We start from the raw sequence: 19,149 nt of genomic DNA, 5'->3' as shown, positions 1-19,149 counted from the left end.
CGAGAACACTTTATTTGGCAATAAACCCAAGAATTGTATTTAGAAATCTCTAACAACCACGGCAGAGAAAAAGCTGCATGTCAATTAACTGATAATCAACTTGACATCATTTTCTAAAGAATCAAGAAATAATGAGCCAACCCTTTGAAGACATGCTACATAATAGCCACATGGCACTGTTCCAGCAGGAAGAGGTAGAGTAGCAATAATTTACCATCAAAGTATAACTATTTCTCCCAAATCTAAATTTAAGTTAAAATAAGTGCCTAAGTTTTGTACACCCAGAGTGGATAACCACAAAACCAGCTGTGCATTTGACACTATACAGACCCCTACCGTACCCCCACTGTGTTTAATAACTCTGATAAAGTGCTGGGAGATTTCAACATGAAACCCTGAACACAATAGTCTTACAGCAACTTTCCAACCTCTGGTGGTCTCTAGACTATTTTGGCTTTTCTCTAAATGTAAAGGTGCATTGATATTGCATGAACTACTTGTATAGATATTCACCACCTATAGTAGTTCTAATAGTTCTGCCTCAACATCTTATCAGATGAACACTTAATTACTTTCAATGGAAGTATGCTCATAATAATGAGCACCTCTGGATTTAATCCACTACCACAACTGTTCATCTGATCAACAACAATCAAGACTACAGCAGACGTTTAGTTATATACATGAGAAGATGTCAAATTCCTTGCGCTATTGGTTGGCGCCCAACCCTCCCACTGGTACATGCAGGTAATCGTACACAACAACCTGTATTATGACACAGCAGTGTGCACCACGACCACCATCCAGATACAAAACAATACTTAACAGCAACAACACAAGAGACACCGTCATGAGCATTTCTCTGGGGTTGCCATTGTCGTTGAATTGGGTCCTCTCTGAGATCTGACTCATGACTGACTATTGTCACGGGACGTCAGGCTCAAACGGGAGTTTAAGAAAACAGTTTAATATGAACACAGCCACCGAATACCGCTTGAAAAGCCTAATAGTATGGACCGAGAATCTGGTCGGATTGAACTCACCTGCTGAACATACTGGGGCACTTCGTCTTCGTGAGAATAAGAAGATTCGTTTGGTGTAAGAAGGTAAAACATTGTTCTAATGTTTTGAAACATGGGTGCGTAGTTGTTAGTCTGCTGCATCCTTCAAGCCTAGCTTGTTCCAGGGTGCTTATACCTCTGCAAATTGTTGTTGTTGAAATGTATAACTGTACCAGATATAACTCACGGTTGTGTCCAATTCTTAGTATTATAAACTAATTCACAATCAGAAGAAGGATTACAAATGCTGGTTTCAGTGCGGTTTAATTGCAGATCTTTAAGCCACAATTAGAGAAAGACCACCGGTAGTGTTTCTGCATGTAAACATTACTACACTCACTTTTAAACTCTTAGCCAATGGGCGTGTTTTTGACCTTGGCGATATGCTGCCAATAAAGTGTCGTAAAACTGGAAGTCGGTTCAAGTTGACGGAGTTGCATAAGGTTCACATATTATATAACCCAAGTCCTTTGTAACCAATTGCTTGAACCCGTGTAATGTTACAGTTTTGTACGATTGCTAAAACACTAAAACCCATTGGCTGAACAAAGTTCTCAGTTGCCTGAACTCATGAAGCAAATTGTGCAGTCTGTTGTCAATACCTTAAACTATTTCACACGGTAAAACACAATTTGCAGATCTCACTTATACTTTTCAGCAAGACTCTTAACACATTATCAGTCTCAAAACACATTCTGCACTCCAATTCACATGTCATCCATACTGCTAAACACAAGTGGCAACAATCAAATACAAATAGAGGACAAATGTCATTGATTAAACACAACTACTCAAAATTGATTTAACTTGTATCAAATGGTGTGACACAACCAATAAAAGCCAGTTTAGAGAGCAAACAGGTTGTTGAAGGTGGTAAGAATGGGATCTGAGAATGGATACAGGGCTCTCATGTGTCACGCATTGAGCGTGACAGTCACTCATTTCGGTCTTTTGTCATGCACTCCCGCCACACATCGTATTTCTCACGCTGAAAAAAACCCCTGGGCTATTAGTGATGTGTCGTTCGTGAACGATTCGTTGATTTTGAACGAATCCTTACAACGACTCCAGAGTAACGAGTCCTCTCAAAAAAAGATTTGTTCTTTTTCTCGTTCATGACCGCGCATCGGGACTGTTGCATTGGCTAAGCCAAGGAAACAGAAATGATTCGTTGAATGCAGGTCACGTGAAAAATGATCCAAAGACCCGTATCCTAAGACCCATTCGGACTCGGAAAAAGAACAAATATTTTCTGTCAGGTCACATGGAAAAGGATCCAAAGACCCATATCCGGCAGATGAACGAATCATAGATCCAAAGACACGGTTGGCAAAAGAACGAATCATTGAACGAAAGACCAATATCCGGCAAAAGAACAAATCATTGAACGAAAAACCCATATCCGGCAGATGAACGAATCATAGATCCAAAGACACGTTTGGCGAAAGAACGAAACATTTAACGAAAGACCCATATCCGGCAAAAGAACGAATCATTGAACGAAAGACCCATATCCGGCAGATGAACGAAACGTTGATCCAAAGACACGGTCGGTAGGTGAACGATTAGGTCATCTGCCGGATGCAAGTATTTGGATCATTTTTCACGTGATCTGCATAGGCTCAGCATGGGAAGCTAGAGAAAACCGAAATGTTTCGTTCATTTTGACTGGGTCTTCGGATACGGGTCTTTGGATATTTTTTCACGTAACCTGCATATGCTCAGAAGAGGAAACAGAAAGGACTTATTAACCTTGTTCACTTTCGAGTGTCTATGTTTAGTAAGAAGTGAATGATATTCGTTCACAAGAAATAATTACAGGTTTAGTTATTTTAACTTTTTTTAACTTTACTTACAGTTCAGTAAAGCGTAATTGTTTGCCGTGATAATTAAATGCTTATGTGATAATAAATGACCATTTCATCCAAACTTTCATAATACATTATTTGAATGCAGGAATTTCTTTTAAATTATTATCTGCTGGTTTACATGCAGTAACCTCCATGAATATATGATACGTGTTTGTAGTACGTGTTTGTAGTACGCCAGGGAATTGGCTTTAAAATTAAAAAATGTTGAACATGACCTGGCCGCGCTGCGCTCACCATGGAGGAATCAAGCACCTCGCACCGAAAACCTTGCAGTTCTGCCGTGAGGTGCCACTTATCAGCCAATAAAAAAAAAGAAATTGGCTACAGAATAGCCGATCAGAAAAAAACGTATCTGTTGTATCTGGGTAAGATTTAGGCCGAATCTCGATTATTCCCCTTGCCCCTTTTGCTTTGTCTTTGTCTTAACCCTAGCACTTGCAAGTGTAAGGGCCAAGGGCTGAAAACTTTCCCTTATGAAATGAGACGCCACTCGGTTTCGGGTACGTCACTTGGCGTCCCTGGATAATACAGGATGGTACATGTAAAGCACAGGTCGCGATGTCTTCAAACAAGTGCTGTCATTCACAGATATCAAACGGAATTCGCGGATAAGTTATCTGTAGACATGTGCGACTGTATGAGCTATGAAACTAGCGATTTAAAAAAAGTTTCAATTATGGTTGCAAATATATATACGACTGTATAGAGCACAAAACTAGACTGTCGTAATTGTTTTGTGGACGGTACATGTAAAGCACGGATCGATGTCTCCAAAGCAAGTGCTGTCATTCACAGATATCAAACGTAATTCGTGGATAATAAAGTTATCTGTACACATGCATGGAGTCAGGCTAGTCCTAGCAAGCTACCATATAATCCAATGAAGTGGTGGCATACGCGCTAATTGTAACCTAAAACTACCATTTGAAAGCTTCAGTTAAGACCTACAATACTATGCATCGTTCGCGTAGAACATTTCAGATCAAACCGAGTCATTATAAACATATAAAAAGTTGTGTAGATAGCTTTATTCATGTAAAATATTCCTCGCTTCAAGCAGCCATGTTTTTTTGAAAATTCCCGAACTGGTTTCGCTATGTGCTCTGGGATAACCCTTGGAGGAGCAAGTGAGCTCTCAGATCAGCTTAAAAATAAGGGGTACATAGCCCTCAATGTTATCCCTTAATCTTGATCAAATTGGGTATTGAGACACCACTAGCTCCCACATGAACGCGCAATTTCAAGGGTAAGGGGGAAGATAAGGGGTAAGGGGAAGTATTGAGATTGGGCCTAAATCCAGCAACCAATGAAAATAAAGCATCCTGGAATTGCGCGTGATTGATCTTCCGAAAGTTTTGTTCATCTGAGGAAACCACTGAAGTCGTCTCCTGTTTAAATGTTACGACAAATTCACAATGGTTTGACACAAGCAATGACAACTTGACTGCAGTTCACTCTTTTTCTTTTCTTAACTTTTGTTATAAAATGAAATGTCTTTCAGAAGTTTCTGAGTTTGGGGATTCGTTGAGTAGTTATGGTTTTATTTAAGATCAACAAAGGGAGGCTGTCAATGGATAGTCTGAAGTATCAGAGTTATTAGATTTAGCTACCCAAATAGTTTACCTCCCATTTTCTGACGTCTCAATGATTGAGCATGACCTTGAGCTCAATCATTGAGACATTGCGGAGCTATTTTACACACAGTGATGCACACTAACCCGCAGCATTGGGATGGTTTTGAGCACCCAGGGAGCAGTGATTGGGGTTAGGTTGCCTGCTCAAGGGTGGGCATGGGAGAGCAGTGCTCTACCACTTCCCCCGCACACATTTTTCCTACTGATCGGGATCGAACCAGCCACCCTCCGGTTACCAGCCCGAAACCCTAACCAGTAGGCCACGGCTGCCCCTGGTTTTCCTCTTCCTTCTGCAAATTACGACAGGTGCCACAGCTGTATGTGCAGGTTGTGTAATGCTTCCTCAAAGTGTTCTTGGTAATGCTCAAACTCGCAAAATGGCATGCTTTACGAAATTTGTATGCCTTTTGCTGTGATTTGACTAATACAAGTATGCAAACAGCAAAAATTAAATAAATATAGGTTTGTTTTGCTTTTTCAATAACCTTTTTTATGTCTTCTTGTCCTGTCTTACTTACACCCCATGGCCTTCAAATCAAAGTCTTCTCAAACAAAATGCTTTTCAGTTATTTTTGTCTTTTTCCACAGGTCTACAGACATTAAGACATTTCACACAATGCCACAATGAATGACCTCAGCATCAAAGATGTCTCACCTCATGACTGGCACCTATCTTCCTGCATAGTTACTGAGATAAAGAGAACACAAAGTGACACAACGTGTTGCAAGAATTTGATTGAGCCCTTTCTTTGTTCCAGCACACTGTCTTTTTGTCCTGTCTTACTTACACCCCATGGCCTTCAAATCAAAGTCTTCTAAAACAAAATGCTTTTCAGTTATTTTTGTCTTTTTCCACAGGTCTACAGACATTAAGACATTTCACACAATGCCACAATGAATGACCTCAGCATCAAAGATGTCTCACCTCATGACTGGCACCTATCTTCCCGCATAGTTACTGAGATAAAGAGAACACAAAGTGACACAACGTGTTGCAAGAATTTGATTGAGCCCTTTCTTTGTTCCAGCACACTGTCTTCTTGTCCTGTCTTACTTACACCCCATGGCCTTCAAATCAAAGTCTTCTAAAACAAAATGCTTTTCAGTTATTTTTGTCTTTTTCCACAGGTCTACAGACATTAAGACATTTCACACAATGCCACAATGAATGACCTCAGCATCAAAGATGTCTCACCTCATGACTGGCACCTATCTTCCCGCATAGTTACTGAGATAAAGAGAACACAAAGTGACACAACGTGTTGCAAGAATTTGATTGAGCCCTTTCTTTGTTCCAGCACACTGTCTTCTTGTCCTGTCTTACTTACACCCCATGGCCTTCAAATCAAAGTCTTCTAAAACAAAATGCTTTTCAGTTATTTTTGTCTTTTTCCACAGGTCTACAGACATTAAGACATTTCACACAATGCCGCAATGAATGACCTCAGCATCAAAGATGTCTCACCTCATGACTGGCACCTATCTTCCTGCATAGTTACTGAGATAAAGAGAACACAAAGTGACACAACATGTTGCAAGAATTTGATTGAGCCCTTTCTTTGTTTCAGCACACTATGTTCTCACAACCCCCCCTTCTTAATATTTCACTAGAAAATGTTTTGCACTAGAACATTTGCCATTCACATTTTTTCTTATACTCTAGATTACAAAAAATATAATATTGCGAGAATTAAACCAAATGTTTTGACATTGAAAACAAATTACTGGCCAAGCATCTTCTTCAAATTTCTGTAAAAACATATGGGTTACATTACATAAATTGACGTAGATAAATGCAATGAGTGATTCATGACATGATAAATCAAGTAAGGATGATTCAGTAAAAAAAATAGCCTGAAAGATAGAGGGGACAGAGTATCTGTGCATACACACAGAGACACACATACGACACTGTTGAATCATCAACAAACTCCAATGGAAAAAGCCATTGGCAAAACCTAGTCAGACCAACGTTCCAAAAACCCTACTGGCTTCCTGCAAACGTACCATCCTTTTATTTAGTTCTGTGGAACACAATGTTCCTGGCTTAAGTTCGAAAATGTGTTTTTATGTTTCCACAAATGAGCATACTGGTTTTCTATCTGCCGCCAAGAGAACTCCTGTGCCCATCAAAGTGTGCTGGATGTGACAAGGAACATAGGCAGTAAGGGGCATCAGGCCAAACAGCAGGCACTGAAGTAAACCAACACAGTCAAAAACGTTTACTTGCCATTGACTGCAGAGATGCGTGTACAAGAGGTCAAGGTAGGCCTACATTTAAATGCATAAGGTTGACTGCAATGTACAAAAATACCATTTTCCCCAATTAATACATCTAATTCTATGACTGCATATATAAGACATTCATACTTTTATTGTTGGGGGGGGGGGGGGGGGGCGTACGACAGGGGCGGGGCGGGCGGAATGGGGGCGGGTCGGGGGCTTGTCACTCTTGCCTGTCTTCAAAACTTGAGAGCCCTGATAGAAGAAACAATGTGAAAGGACGAGGACAAGTGAACACCACGTTGACCTTTGATTTTTGTCCCTTTTACTGTAGTAGGCCTACAGTGCATTGTAGGCTGTATAATGTACAATAACAAGTTGTATGGCCCTGAACCTTGTGCTTTCTATTTGGTACACTATCAGTACTGACTGCTCAATAGATTATGACTGGTTGCAGGTTCATATCAACAAAGAACAAGAGTGAGTTGTGAATAGTGAGATGCAGCAGGGCATAGTACTATAGGGGTACAAGAAGCAGAAAGAACCAACACAAATTAGAGCAAAGCAGAGTAGTAATTTCTGATACATTTGTATAGCTACTATGAGAGAACATGTTTTCATTCTTCAAAAGACAATGATAGATGAAAATGAAATTTGTTTTGAGATAAAAAAAAATGTACCTCTCCCTGAGAATGATATGTTTTGAACAATGTGTTTTCTATTTTTTGGTGTATTGTTTACTGACTGCTTGAAAGTGTATATCATTTTGATCACTTTGATTTTGAGCACAGGTAAAACTGGTTTGAGGCAAAAGATTCATTTTGCAAGAGGATTCAGAGGTTTTGTAAATAGTGCTTGAAGATGAGGTTTTGTGTTTAGAGTTCAGAGAAAATGAGTGACTGTTTCAAGAAATGTTTTTTAGCAATTGTAAAAAACTGTAACATACTGTGTAGCCTAGACTATAATGCTACTCATACATATTGTTTTAGGATCTGGCTACTCGAGACAAAACCTTCACAATGTGAGCAAATGTGGAATTATTTAGTGTTGCATAGACAATTGCGCATGAAATAAAAAAATGTTCTTGAACAACTATAATGATGCAGTATGGCATCGCATTTATTTGCATTCTATGCATCTTGGTTCATTTTTTATCTGAACTGAGCCTGTGACCAAGGTTTTTCCTGACCAATGGTAGAGGATGTAGATGCATTTATATACAATTTGTAGGGCATGATACAAAGAAACAGAATGCACAATACTTGGGACATTGCATTAAAGCTTTCAAAAGGCAGTCTAGAAGCATTTTTTTTTTACAGAAAACTACAGATTGTACCTATAACCTTCTGGTAGCTCTAGATCTAGGTCTAGATCAGTACAGACACCTTACAGTTTTGGGACTAGTATATGTAATTTGTACAAAACACACCAGACTAGGGGTGTTGCTAGCCCTGATTTAATTAAAGCTATCTCTTCATGTACAGTTGCACTCAAAATTATTCAACCCCCATTGCACTTTTAGGTTTGTTGGCAAAATATACAATTTCTCAGCTGTTTGCAATAAAACAATTACACAATAATTGTTTAAGTAGTTTAATGAAACTAGAATTAAAGGGGTTTTATCCAAATTCAATACAAAATGCTACTTTTAATGAATTTAATGCAGTGTCAAACATATTCAACCCCTTCATGACAAGCATCTTTAGCACTTAGTAGAGCTCCACACCATCTTCTGACAGCGTTCCCGAGGAATCTTAGCCCAACCGCCTCTTTCAAATCCCGCATAGATTTTCGATGGGGTTCAGGTCAGTCGACTGTGACGGCCACTCTATGACTTCCATTTCTTCTCCTGAAACCAAACCTGGGTGGACTTTAAGGTATGCTTGGGATCATTGTCCTTTTCTCAAGTTCAAAGTTGAAGGAACAACACTACCTGGATGTGGCAGAAAGAGGAAGCTCTCAGTGGCTTCCACCAGATTCCTGAGGAATCAAGTGGTCAAAAACCCTCGAGTGACTGCAAAACACCTGCAGCAAGACTTGGTGGCAGCAGGCACTGAGGTTTCAGTTTGCACAGTATGGCGCATAATAAACACTGAAGGGTTCCATGCCCGGACTCCAAGACGCTCACCACTACTGACCCAAAAGCACAAGAAGAGTCGGCTCCAATATGCTGAAAACCATATAAATAGGCCACCAAAGTTTGGGAATTCTGTTCCGTGGAGCAGCTTTTCGGGCCTATGGATCAGCGGTATGACTGGAGGAAGAACAATGACGCATATGCAGAAAAAAACACCCTGCCTACAGTGAAGCATGGCGGTGGCTCAGTGATGCTCTGGGACTGCTTTGCTGCCTCTGGCACTGGAAACCTGCAAAGTGTGGAGGGAACGATGGATTCAGTCAAGTATTAGGAAATCTAGGGAAAAAACATCATGCCGTCTGTGATGAAGCTGAAGCTTGGGCGTCATTGGACCTTCCAACAGGACAATAATCCTAACCATACCTTAAAATCCACCAAGGCCTGGTTTCAGAAGAAGTAATGGAAGATTCTAGAGTGGCCATCACAGTCGCCTGACCTTAACCCCATCGAAAATCTATGGTGGGATTTGAAAGAGGAGGTTGCAATACGCACACCAAAGAATATTACTAAGCTGGAGGCCATTGCCCATGAGGAATGGGCTAAGATTCCTCAGGAATACTGTCAGAAGCTGGTGTGTGGCTATGCATCACGTTTGCAACAGGTCATAACAGCAAAAGGGTGCTCTACTAAGTACTGAAGATGCTTGTCATCAAGGGGTTGAATAATTTTGACACTGCAGTAAATTCATTAAAGTCATTAAAAGTAGCATTTTGTGTTGAATTTCATTTAACTACTTAAACAATTCCTGTGCAATTTTTTTATTGCAAACAGCTGAGAAATTGTATATTTTGCCAATAAACCTAAAAGGGCAATGGGGGTTGAATAATTTTGATTGCAGAACTGGAGGCCATTGCCCATGAGGAATGGGCTAAGATTCCTCGGGAACGCTGTCAGAAGATGGTGTCTGGCTATGCATCACGTTTGCAGCAGGTCATAACAGCAAAAGGGAGCTCTACTAAGTGCTAAAGATGCTTGTCATGAAGGGGTTGAATAATTTTGACACTGCATTAAATTCATTAAAAGTAGCATTTTGTATTGAATTTGGATAAAACCCCTTTAATTCTAGTTTCATTAAACTACTTAAACAATTATTGTGTAATTGTTTTATTGCAAACAGCTGAGAAATTGTATATTTTTCCAATAAACCTAAAAGGGCAATAGGGGTTGAATAATTTTGAGTGCAACTGTAGATGCAAAAAGTAGCTCTCAGGCTCTCAGGCGGACCTGAACAGAAGCGGCTTGAGAACCGCAACGAGCAACAAAAAGGCTTGAAAACCTGGGCAAGACAACAACCGTAAACTAGCTAGCGATAGAGGCACTTGGGAGTGCGGGAGAGGGCTGCATGCCTTGTAGCAAATCTAACACACAGTGGCACAAAGACAAACTAACGACCCGACAAAGGGCAGGGAAACTAGCCAGGTATTTAACTCCTGGCTAATCAAGGGAAGTGGCAATCACACATACATAACAGGTGAGGACACAGAGGGAAACCAGTGAGGGCACCGGCACACAATTGGAAACAGGTGAGGGCACACAATGGATTACAGGTGAGGGCACGCAATCACAACAACGGCACATGTGGACACACAACAAACATAAAAAAACACCAAGTCTGTGAAAAGGTCCCTTTTGGATGGCAATGGCTAGCCTGGCCATTACCAGCCCGTGACTCCATTTCATTCCGTCTTTCAGTCTGGCAAAACGCTATGCATTTTCGTTTCCGAGATGAGCGGGTGCTTAGCTTGAGGTTTAAAATCATTGGAGTAGATTAAACTCTTCCCAAAGCCAGTTGGGAGAAGAGCTACGACGTCCTTTCCAATCATAAAACTTACAAGAAAATACTCTTGTTCTCCTTTTAATTTTCTGATGTTCTCGAGAGTTGAGACAACTTTTCCGATAGCTTTTCGTGTCTTTTCCTCCAAGGCGAGTTTTGCGTCACAGCTCTGAACTGTTCGCTGATTGGTCCTACAAAATTTTGAGTCCTGGAGACGATTGTCAACGGGGTTGGGCCAGACTGACCCGCCGGTCCAAAGGTCCTAAAATGCCTCCTTCCTTCCTTCCTTCCTTCTTATCAAGAGAGCAAGGAGTGTCCCATTGCTCTTAAACCTTCATTTCCGCTTTTGTCCGACTCCTTGAAATACGTCACATAACGGTCGTTTTTCAAGAGAGGGTCGGAGCTTCCTTGATGCCCTAATGGCGGCATTATTACCCATAACTCTGTGCGCCATTCCCAACCAGAGCTTTTCGCTTTATTTCGAAAACAATGGTGGACATAATGGCTAGGGTGGCTATGATAGCAGAGTCAGAAGACCACAAGGCTACAGACCGTAAATGTACATATCAGCAGTAATTAAACAACTGTACTGATATTAAATGTACTAATAACATGCCATTCTCAAATTAAAGCCAGTGACATGAGTATTTTGGTGGTTATTCACGATGTATACCGAGTTAGCATACCTAGCTAGCCTAGCTTGGTAGCATTACCATTGGTTCTAAATGGCAGTTATGCTAAGCAGCTGGCTATCCCCCCACCTGGGACTGTACAATGGGCTATTTCACCACCCGGGAATAGCCCGTTGGTGCACTTTTAATCTGACACTTTTCGCTTGACTAGCGGGGGCAATTATGCCGTGATTGATTAACAAAGAATTGTCTGAATTCGTTAGGGAGGTATACGTTAGCCATGTCGATGTCAGTAGCTTATTATGATTGCTCGCTTGCTAACAACGTACTTGCTAACGCACAGAGTGACGGCACCACATACTGCAGTCTGACAGAGCGCGCTAGTGCGAGCAGATACGTACACACAGCGTGATGATGCCATATCCTCTCTGATTAGAGTGTCCCGAATGTTGAAAATTAACGGTCTCTTGATCTCTCGTCACTGAATGGGCATCGAGGAGTCGGGGCATCGAGGAGTCAAGAGGAGGAGTCAAGAGAGCTCTCTTAGAATCGGAACGGGGGGTGAGTATGAGCTTGAAATCAATTCAGGCGGAAATACGTAGGCTGGTGTCACCAGGCTAGGCAATGGCTTCCACTATCGTGACACATCTTACTTGTCCAGGTCTTTATGTCTCTTTCGCCGTCAAGCAAGGAATATATGCGAAACACAATGCTGCCACTCGACGATAAATAGTAACAATTATCCCCCGGAAGCAATTCGGAACTATGTTGAAGAGCCGACAGTCACCATCAACCCAAACTGATACAGCATTGGTAACCTTTTCACGGACTGGTCTAGTTATTTTCCTAGAAACGTCGTGGAGTGTGGGTTGGCAACCATCTAACCTGGGGTTGCTTTCTGTCGGGTGCTTTGCATTTAGGACGAGTTGCTTCTGTGACAGCTAAATTCAGTTTGACAAATGTTACATTACCGTCTTTCACTACCGTCTCGGTCGCTCCTGCCTTACTGACTGCAGGCAGGCGCCGGTTTTGTGTCAGTGGTCAACGCACACCGGAAGTAAACAAAGTTGCGTTAACTGCATACAAATATTTGTATCACATTAATCACGGCCACAACAATATCATAGATGTACGCGTTAACTTTGACGTCCTTCATTAATATTGTTCTCAATTTAAAATCAGTTACTCGCTCCGCTGCCCACCAAAGGGAGAAAAAAAAAAATCTGAAACATTTTCGCGGCCCAATGGATAGTGCTCCACGGCCGTTGGGAAACCCTGATCTATAAAACTATTTCTTTGATCAAGAAAAGTAACAATGTGATGGAAAAATGTGATATTTCTTATATATTTTATACAATTAAAACAGCCTGGGGTCAAATTGACCCCAAACAACACCTATGCGTAAAGCATGTGTACAGGACATTGAAAACATATCATCATGTTAATTTTGTGTTTACCCAGTTGTCCCCATGTCCCCAAAATACATGTCAAACATGAATTTAGAGACGTTAAACATTGAATGGAGTCAATCCCAAACATAATAGGAGTGTTAAATGTGAAATCCTGCATAAAAGAGTTAACGTCTCTAAGTCAATGTTTGTTTCATGAGTTACTGTGTTGAGGTGACCTTCAGCAGGAAGAGAGATTACTGCTGTGGGTACAGTGCCCTCCACAATTATTGGCACCCTTAGTGAATACGGGCAAAACAGGCTATGAAAAAATGTGTCTTTGCTTTTTATCCTCTTGGTCTTTCACTCAAAATATTCACCTACCTTTTCATTGAAGTAAACTTATGGAAAGAATTAACTTTTTTTGACATTGAATACAATATTTTTCTCCAAAACATGGGTGTCACAATTATTGGCACCCCTAGACAATCTTATAATTAAAATCTAACTGAAGTATATTACCAGTCATGTTTTACATTTTTAAGTTCACCTGTTTGATTAGAAACTCTTAAGTGGTCCACCATGACTTCTTGTCTCACTCGGGTATAAATATGAGGTGACACAGCCAGAAAAAACCTTAGTCATTAATCAAGATGGGAAAGACTAAAGAACACAGTGTCGAAGTGCACATAGTTGTTGAGCTGCAGAAATCCGGAAAAGGATATAAGAAAATATCTAAACAGTTGAAAATACCCATTTCCACAATCAGGGCAATAGTTAAGAAGTTCAGAGTGACAGGAGATGTAAGGAATCAGCCTGGTAGAGGACCTATCTGTAAATTGACCCAACGCACCGTGAGGAGGATGGTTTGACTGGCAAAAGAATCTCCAAGGATCACAGCTGGAGAATTGCAGAGGTAAATTAAGTCCTGGGGTCAGAAAGTCTCCAGAACTACCATCAGACGCCACCTACATCACCACAAGTTCTTTTGGAGGGTTGCTAGAAAAAAGCCTCTGCTGTCGATCAACAACAAACTAAAGCGCCTACAGATTGCCAAATGTAAGTCAGACTTTCAATGGACAGAGTTATATGTGACCGAAATAAAGCTTTTTGGCAACAAACATCAAAGGCCGGTTTGGCGTAGACAGAAAGATAGCCGTACAGAAAAGCACCTCATACCCAATGTGAAGTATGGTGGCGGATCTTTGATGTTGTGGGGCTGTTTTTGTTCCAAAGGCCCTGGACATCGTGTAAGGATACATGTTATCATGGACTCCATCAAATACCAGCAGATATTAAATGAAAACCTAACAGCCCCCTCTAGGAAGCTTCAAATGGGCCGTGGTTGGGGACCTTCCAGCAGGACAATGATCCGAAGCACACCTCAAAATCAACACAAATATTGTTCACCGACCGCAGAATAAAGGTTTTGCCATGGCCATCACAGTCCCCCGACCTAAGCCCCATACAAAATCTGTGGAAAGAGCTGAAGCTGAGTCTACAAGCGTTTACCTAAGAATCTGAAGAGATACTATATGTAGTTCACCAACCTCATCACGCATTATAGGAGAAGACTCAGAGCTGTTATCTTGGCAAAGGGAGGCTGCTCAAAACATTACATTAAGGGGTGCCAATAATTGTGGCACACCTGTTTTGAAAAATAATATTTATTGAATGTCAACACTTTCTTTTTCTTTCAATAATTTGACTTCAATGAAAAGGTAAGATTTTTGTGAATATTTTGAGTGAAGGACCAAGAGGACAGCAAAGACACATTTTTCCATAGCCTGTTTTGGTCACATTCACTGAGGGTGCCAATAATTGTGGAGGGCACTGTAGGTTGGGCAAATAAGTAAAAACCTAATTAAAATCATAATATTATCGTATGGCATATTCTGTATATCACTCATTATGAATAATAAGCACAAACTGCACTAGAAATCGCATTTTTGCATCAATTTACACTTTATTGTATCTTTTATTTACTTTTGTCTTTACATTTTACCTTAAAACATGATTTGAAATGATTATTAATATTGAATTTGAGTGTAATAGTAAATGGTCCGTGTATATTTTGGTAATTGGATTTTCCCTTTATGAATGGGAATTACAAAACAAAAAACGACTTTCGTTTTGAAGCCCAAAACCAACAATTGAATTGCACAGCATTTTTCTTTCATTATCGTTTTTTAAATACACTTTACAAAATTAAATTCAAAGTCAACAAGAACGAAAAAACGGACCAAAACAAGCATTATTCATATTCTCACACCGGAAGCCGCTTTTCAGACTGTAATAAAGCGCGAATAATGCGAGAATAATGTCTTTGGAGCCCTACTCAGAAACTATTCTAGAATTGGCAAACAAGGCCTGTCATCGTCAGAAATCTCTGCACGCATTTCAGTGGAAGCGGGGGCGGAAGAGGATTTTCTGCTCGAAATGTGCTAAAATTCTGTGCTAAAACGGCGTAAACTTGAGGGGGTTGCCCGAGGAACATCTGGAGTTGGAGGTGGCAAAAGCCATAGCCGAGGTATGAAAACTTCTTCTTTGATAGGCCTATGTGTGTGCAAAGCAATTTATTTCGATTTTGGAATGATAAAAACATAGGCCTATTTGTTGTTTTCTAGACGGGACCAACATTTGGTAGAAAAATGATGAAGGCGCCGTGAAAGGGGTACATGCTGCAGAGACACGTATAGGATCAGTGCTTAGAACTATACACCGACCTTACAATGAAGCAAGACGCCAGGTAGGCTATACAAATTCAAGATGTTTCAGGTAGCGGTGTGTCACTTACTGGCGTACTTCAGTGCTAGCCTATAACCATCACAATTACTAACACATGCACTTGCTTTCAATGAAGCTGATGAGAAATCAATTCATGGATCAGTGATTATAGTGTGCATAGCCCATAAGTGTAAGGTCATCCTGCCTTGAGCCTGCCTCCCACCAATGCAGCAACCCCACCCTGCCACCCAGTGGTCATATAATATCATTACATCCTCCATGGGCCAATGGACATAAAACTAGACATTGATGCTTAACATAAATCCATTCCACACATCCATTAAACATATCATTACATCCTCCTCTCTGAAGGTTATTCAACAGTAAAATAGTCCATTGGCCACATCCAGACTGAACCTGTAAGTTAAACAGCCAAGTATGAAACATTCAGAAATACTTTTAACACACAGTAGCACTGACTCAAGTAAGGAAGTTGTAGGCGTACTGTGTCCAGATCTGTTGAGAATAGTGTAGAAGCCTACGTTTGTGGAATTGTCACATTATTTTTGTCTTCTTTTAGGGTTCTCGCAACTTCAACCCCATACCATACCAAGCAGACTACATGGGACAGAAGGTTCATATGGACCAGAATGAAAAGTTGGCAATGTTTGGGGTTACACATGTTGTAGGCATTGACGGCTATAGCAAAAAGATTGTTGGTCACTCCACCATGGCCATAAAAAATAACCTTGTCATCTATGAAGATGTTTTCAGGTAACAGCATGTAATTTGCGGACATTTAACAGTATTATATCATTTATGTGAGCCAAGCCGGATGCTGGCGAATATATTAATATGGTATCAAGATTGTGATATGCACTATCTAGACCAGGGGTCTTCAACGTTTTTCAGGCCAGGGACCCCCAAACTGATGGCGAGATGAGCAGGGACCCCCTATTATATAAATTGCATAAAATGTGGTTTATAATATACTGGGCCTAGTGCCAAATAAACATAGCTACCATGTTATTGTGAAAGTCCTCTCTATGGCAGAGGTGGTGTAGACACACACACTCTGAATTAACCTCTGCATTTAACCCATCCAGGGAAGTGACACACACACAGTGAGGTGAAGTAACACTAACCCGGAGCAGTGGGCTGCCATTGGCGGTGCCCGGGGAGCAGTGATAGGGGTTAGGTGCCTTGCTCAAGGGCACTTCAGTGGTCTACCACTTCCCCCGCCCACATTTTTCCTACTGGTCGGGGATTGAACCGGCCACCCTACGGTTTCCGGCCTGAAACCCTAACCAGTAGGCCACGGCTGCCCTATTGTTTATTTAATACTAAGCTATTCAAATAATGCAAGGGTTAATATATTCATTAACATTTTTATGTTTTAACATTGAATTTATTTTTGAACAACGGATTTAACTTAACATTTTTTAACACTGAATTTAACATGAAAGGTACAGGGTGGGCGTGCCACTGCCATTTATAAACATACATCTTGCAAACAACTCTGAGCTAACAATTAATTACAACTTATTCAAATAATTCACAGATATATGTTTTTATTTCATCATACATAAAAAAGGGACAGTGAATCCTCAAGCATCTGTCGATGGCACACATCCTCCCACATTAGTGAGATGTATCTTCTTTTCAATAACTCCTGACTGACACGATCCAACGGATGACGGAGGAGGAGTCTGGCGCATGGAGTTGTGTTGACAACATAGATGTTATAGTGAGATTGACAGGTCAACAAACCAATCACACCGCTAGCAAGTTGTTAAGATTGTAGGTAGTAGCATGCTAACATTAGCTAGGGGGCTCATATACCTCGCAAATCCTCTCAGTTTTTTGACCTTGTACAGTATCTATTTCTCTTTATTTATTTTTTTAAATCAGACTTGAGCAGAAACGCAATCTGATTGGCTAGTGCCTGTGCTGTCGTATTTGCATGAAAGGTGCTGTAAGCAATGTTCCCTCTAATTTTTTTCAGCACTGAGCAAATATTTTTTATTCTGAGCGCACATTTCAGCACTGTGAGCAGTTCGTAAACCACGCAACCTGCCGAAAATGACCACGAGCCTGCATTAGCAATAGGTTTTCAAAGAGATGACAGCAAATGTATCAATATGTCTACAAGGTTGACATTTATTCAATATCCTTTATAATGGCTGGACTTTGGAACATTTTATTGATGGTGTTTTACCAGTCAGTTTAGTTGAACTTATAGGATCTTTGGTTGAAAATAAATAAGGTTTAGGGAGGTTTTGACTGGTTCACTGGTTATGAATGATAATGATATATATATATATATAGTTATATATACAGTATATAAAAGTATCCAAGGTGTTTAGTCATTTCTCAGCAGGTACAACATTTAAGTGGAACTTCATTTAAAGAAAAATGCTAATTCAGTGCTTTACAAGAAATATAGTAATTATAAGGTAGCCTTTATAAATAATTTTATAACTGGAGTGGTTTGTAACAAACTAGGCTACAAAACAAGTAATTTGAATTTCATTGAGGGAGATAGGCCTATCTGGCTGTGTGGCTCATCTTGTCTGCAGGCCTATGAAAGACACATCTTTCTGACTAAACATGTCAAAATGTTGTTGCAGTAATCAAGATCACTTTGATCTATAAGACCTAATAGGTCTAATTGAAAATATTGGAAATGTTTTCATCAAATCTTCTCTCGCCTCACGATTTTGTCTTAGTGGTATTTATTAGACTGAAACCGTGTTCACAGTCGGCGCTAGATGCTTGGAATGTGCCACAAATGTCAAGAAGTTGTACCAGATCTGGAAAAAGCTCCCTTTTCAGCGACCAACAACATACACAATATCACAATTACAATATCAGAAAATGACTTAAGCAGCCAGCTTTTCCTTTTTTCATTAACCATGAACTTGAATTCGTTGTATTGTTGACAAATGCGTCCCGGGACCGCATATTATGCTTCCTACAAAAGCGCTTCGAACCTTTTCGCCAGATTGGTCACGTCATTCAGACCATGATCAAATTCACTAACTGCTCCACCCAACGTATCCGGCTCAAAGGCAAACAACTCAGCTCATTTTCAGGGAAGGGGGCATCCAAGTGCTCTCAAATTTTACGGACAAACAGAATGATGTCACTTGTGTTTACTGCATGTTTTCCCACAAGCGAACTCTCTTTTCGCGTTTGCCTCCGAGCAGAATTTGCAGATCACGCCACTCCTTTCTTCATATGTAAATATGTCTGAAAGTTTTATCCTACCTCAGTTTGGACTATTTCATCTATCCACTCATGTTTAAACGTTAGGCAGACCTTTTTCTACGGCACCTGCTCTGCTTTTCTTTTCGCCATGGTAGCCTATATAACAACTGGAGCAGAGCCCGCCAAGAGAGCTAAAGGATACTTAGTATGTAAACATTCTAACGCACATCCGGCCTGGTTGTCAGACATGTCAGAATTTTAAATGTTTATTACCTAGCCTACACAGCTTTGATGCTCAGATTTGTAACCCCTAAAAAAAAAGTTTGTGCGGTCTGAATAATGTGCGTGGGCTGAAAAATCTATTGCGCGGACACTTCGACTGGCCTGCGTGGCCGCGCGCGCGCGCAGCTTAGAGGGAACATTGGCTGTAAGTGAACCGGTGCCCAGCTTGAGAGAGCTCCTGTGGGTAGCTGAATGTGTCGATTGGACTGA

General features: G+C 40.7%; 1 protein-coding gene across 3 annotated transcripts in view; it reads right to left on the bottom strand.

Annotated features, from left to right (window-relative positions):
• Nucleotides 1–1,299, bottom strand: part of agmo (alkylglycerol monooxygenase) — a 28,545-nt gene extending 27,246 nt beyond the window's left edge. For 2 of the 3 annotated variants that reach the window (XM_080860510.1, XM_080860511.1), the window contains exon 1: nt 1,044–1,299. In XM_080860510.1, the coding sequence (XP_080716636.1) occupies nt 1,044–1,163 (120 nt within the window). In that variant the 5' untranslated portion in view covers nt 1,164–1,299. The remainder of the gene's footprint in view (nt 1–1,043) is intronic. The other variant, XM_080860512.1, reaches the window with a different exon arrangement.
• Nucleotides 1,300–19,149: the final 17,850 nt, after the last annotated feature.

The sequence above is a fragment of the Sprattus sprattus genome (assembly GCF_963457725.1).
Source record: "Sprattus sprattus genome assembly, chromosome: 2".
Lineage (NCBI taxonomy): Eukaryota > Metazoa > Chordata > Actinopteri > Clupeiformes > Clupeidae > Sprattus > Sprattus sprattus.
This window is presented reverse-complemented; position numbering and strand designations above follow the sequence as displayed.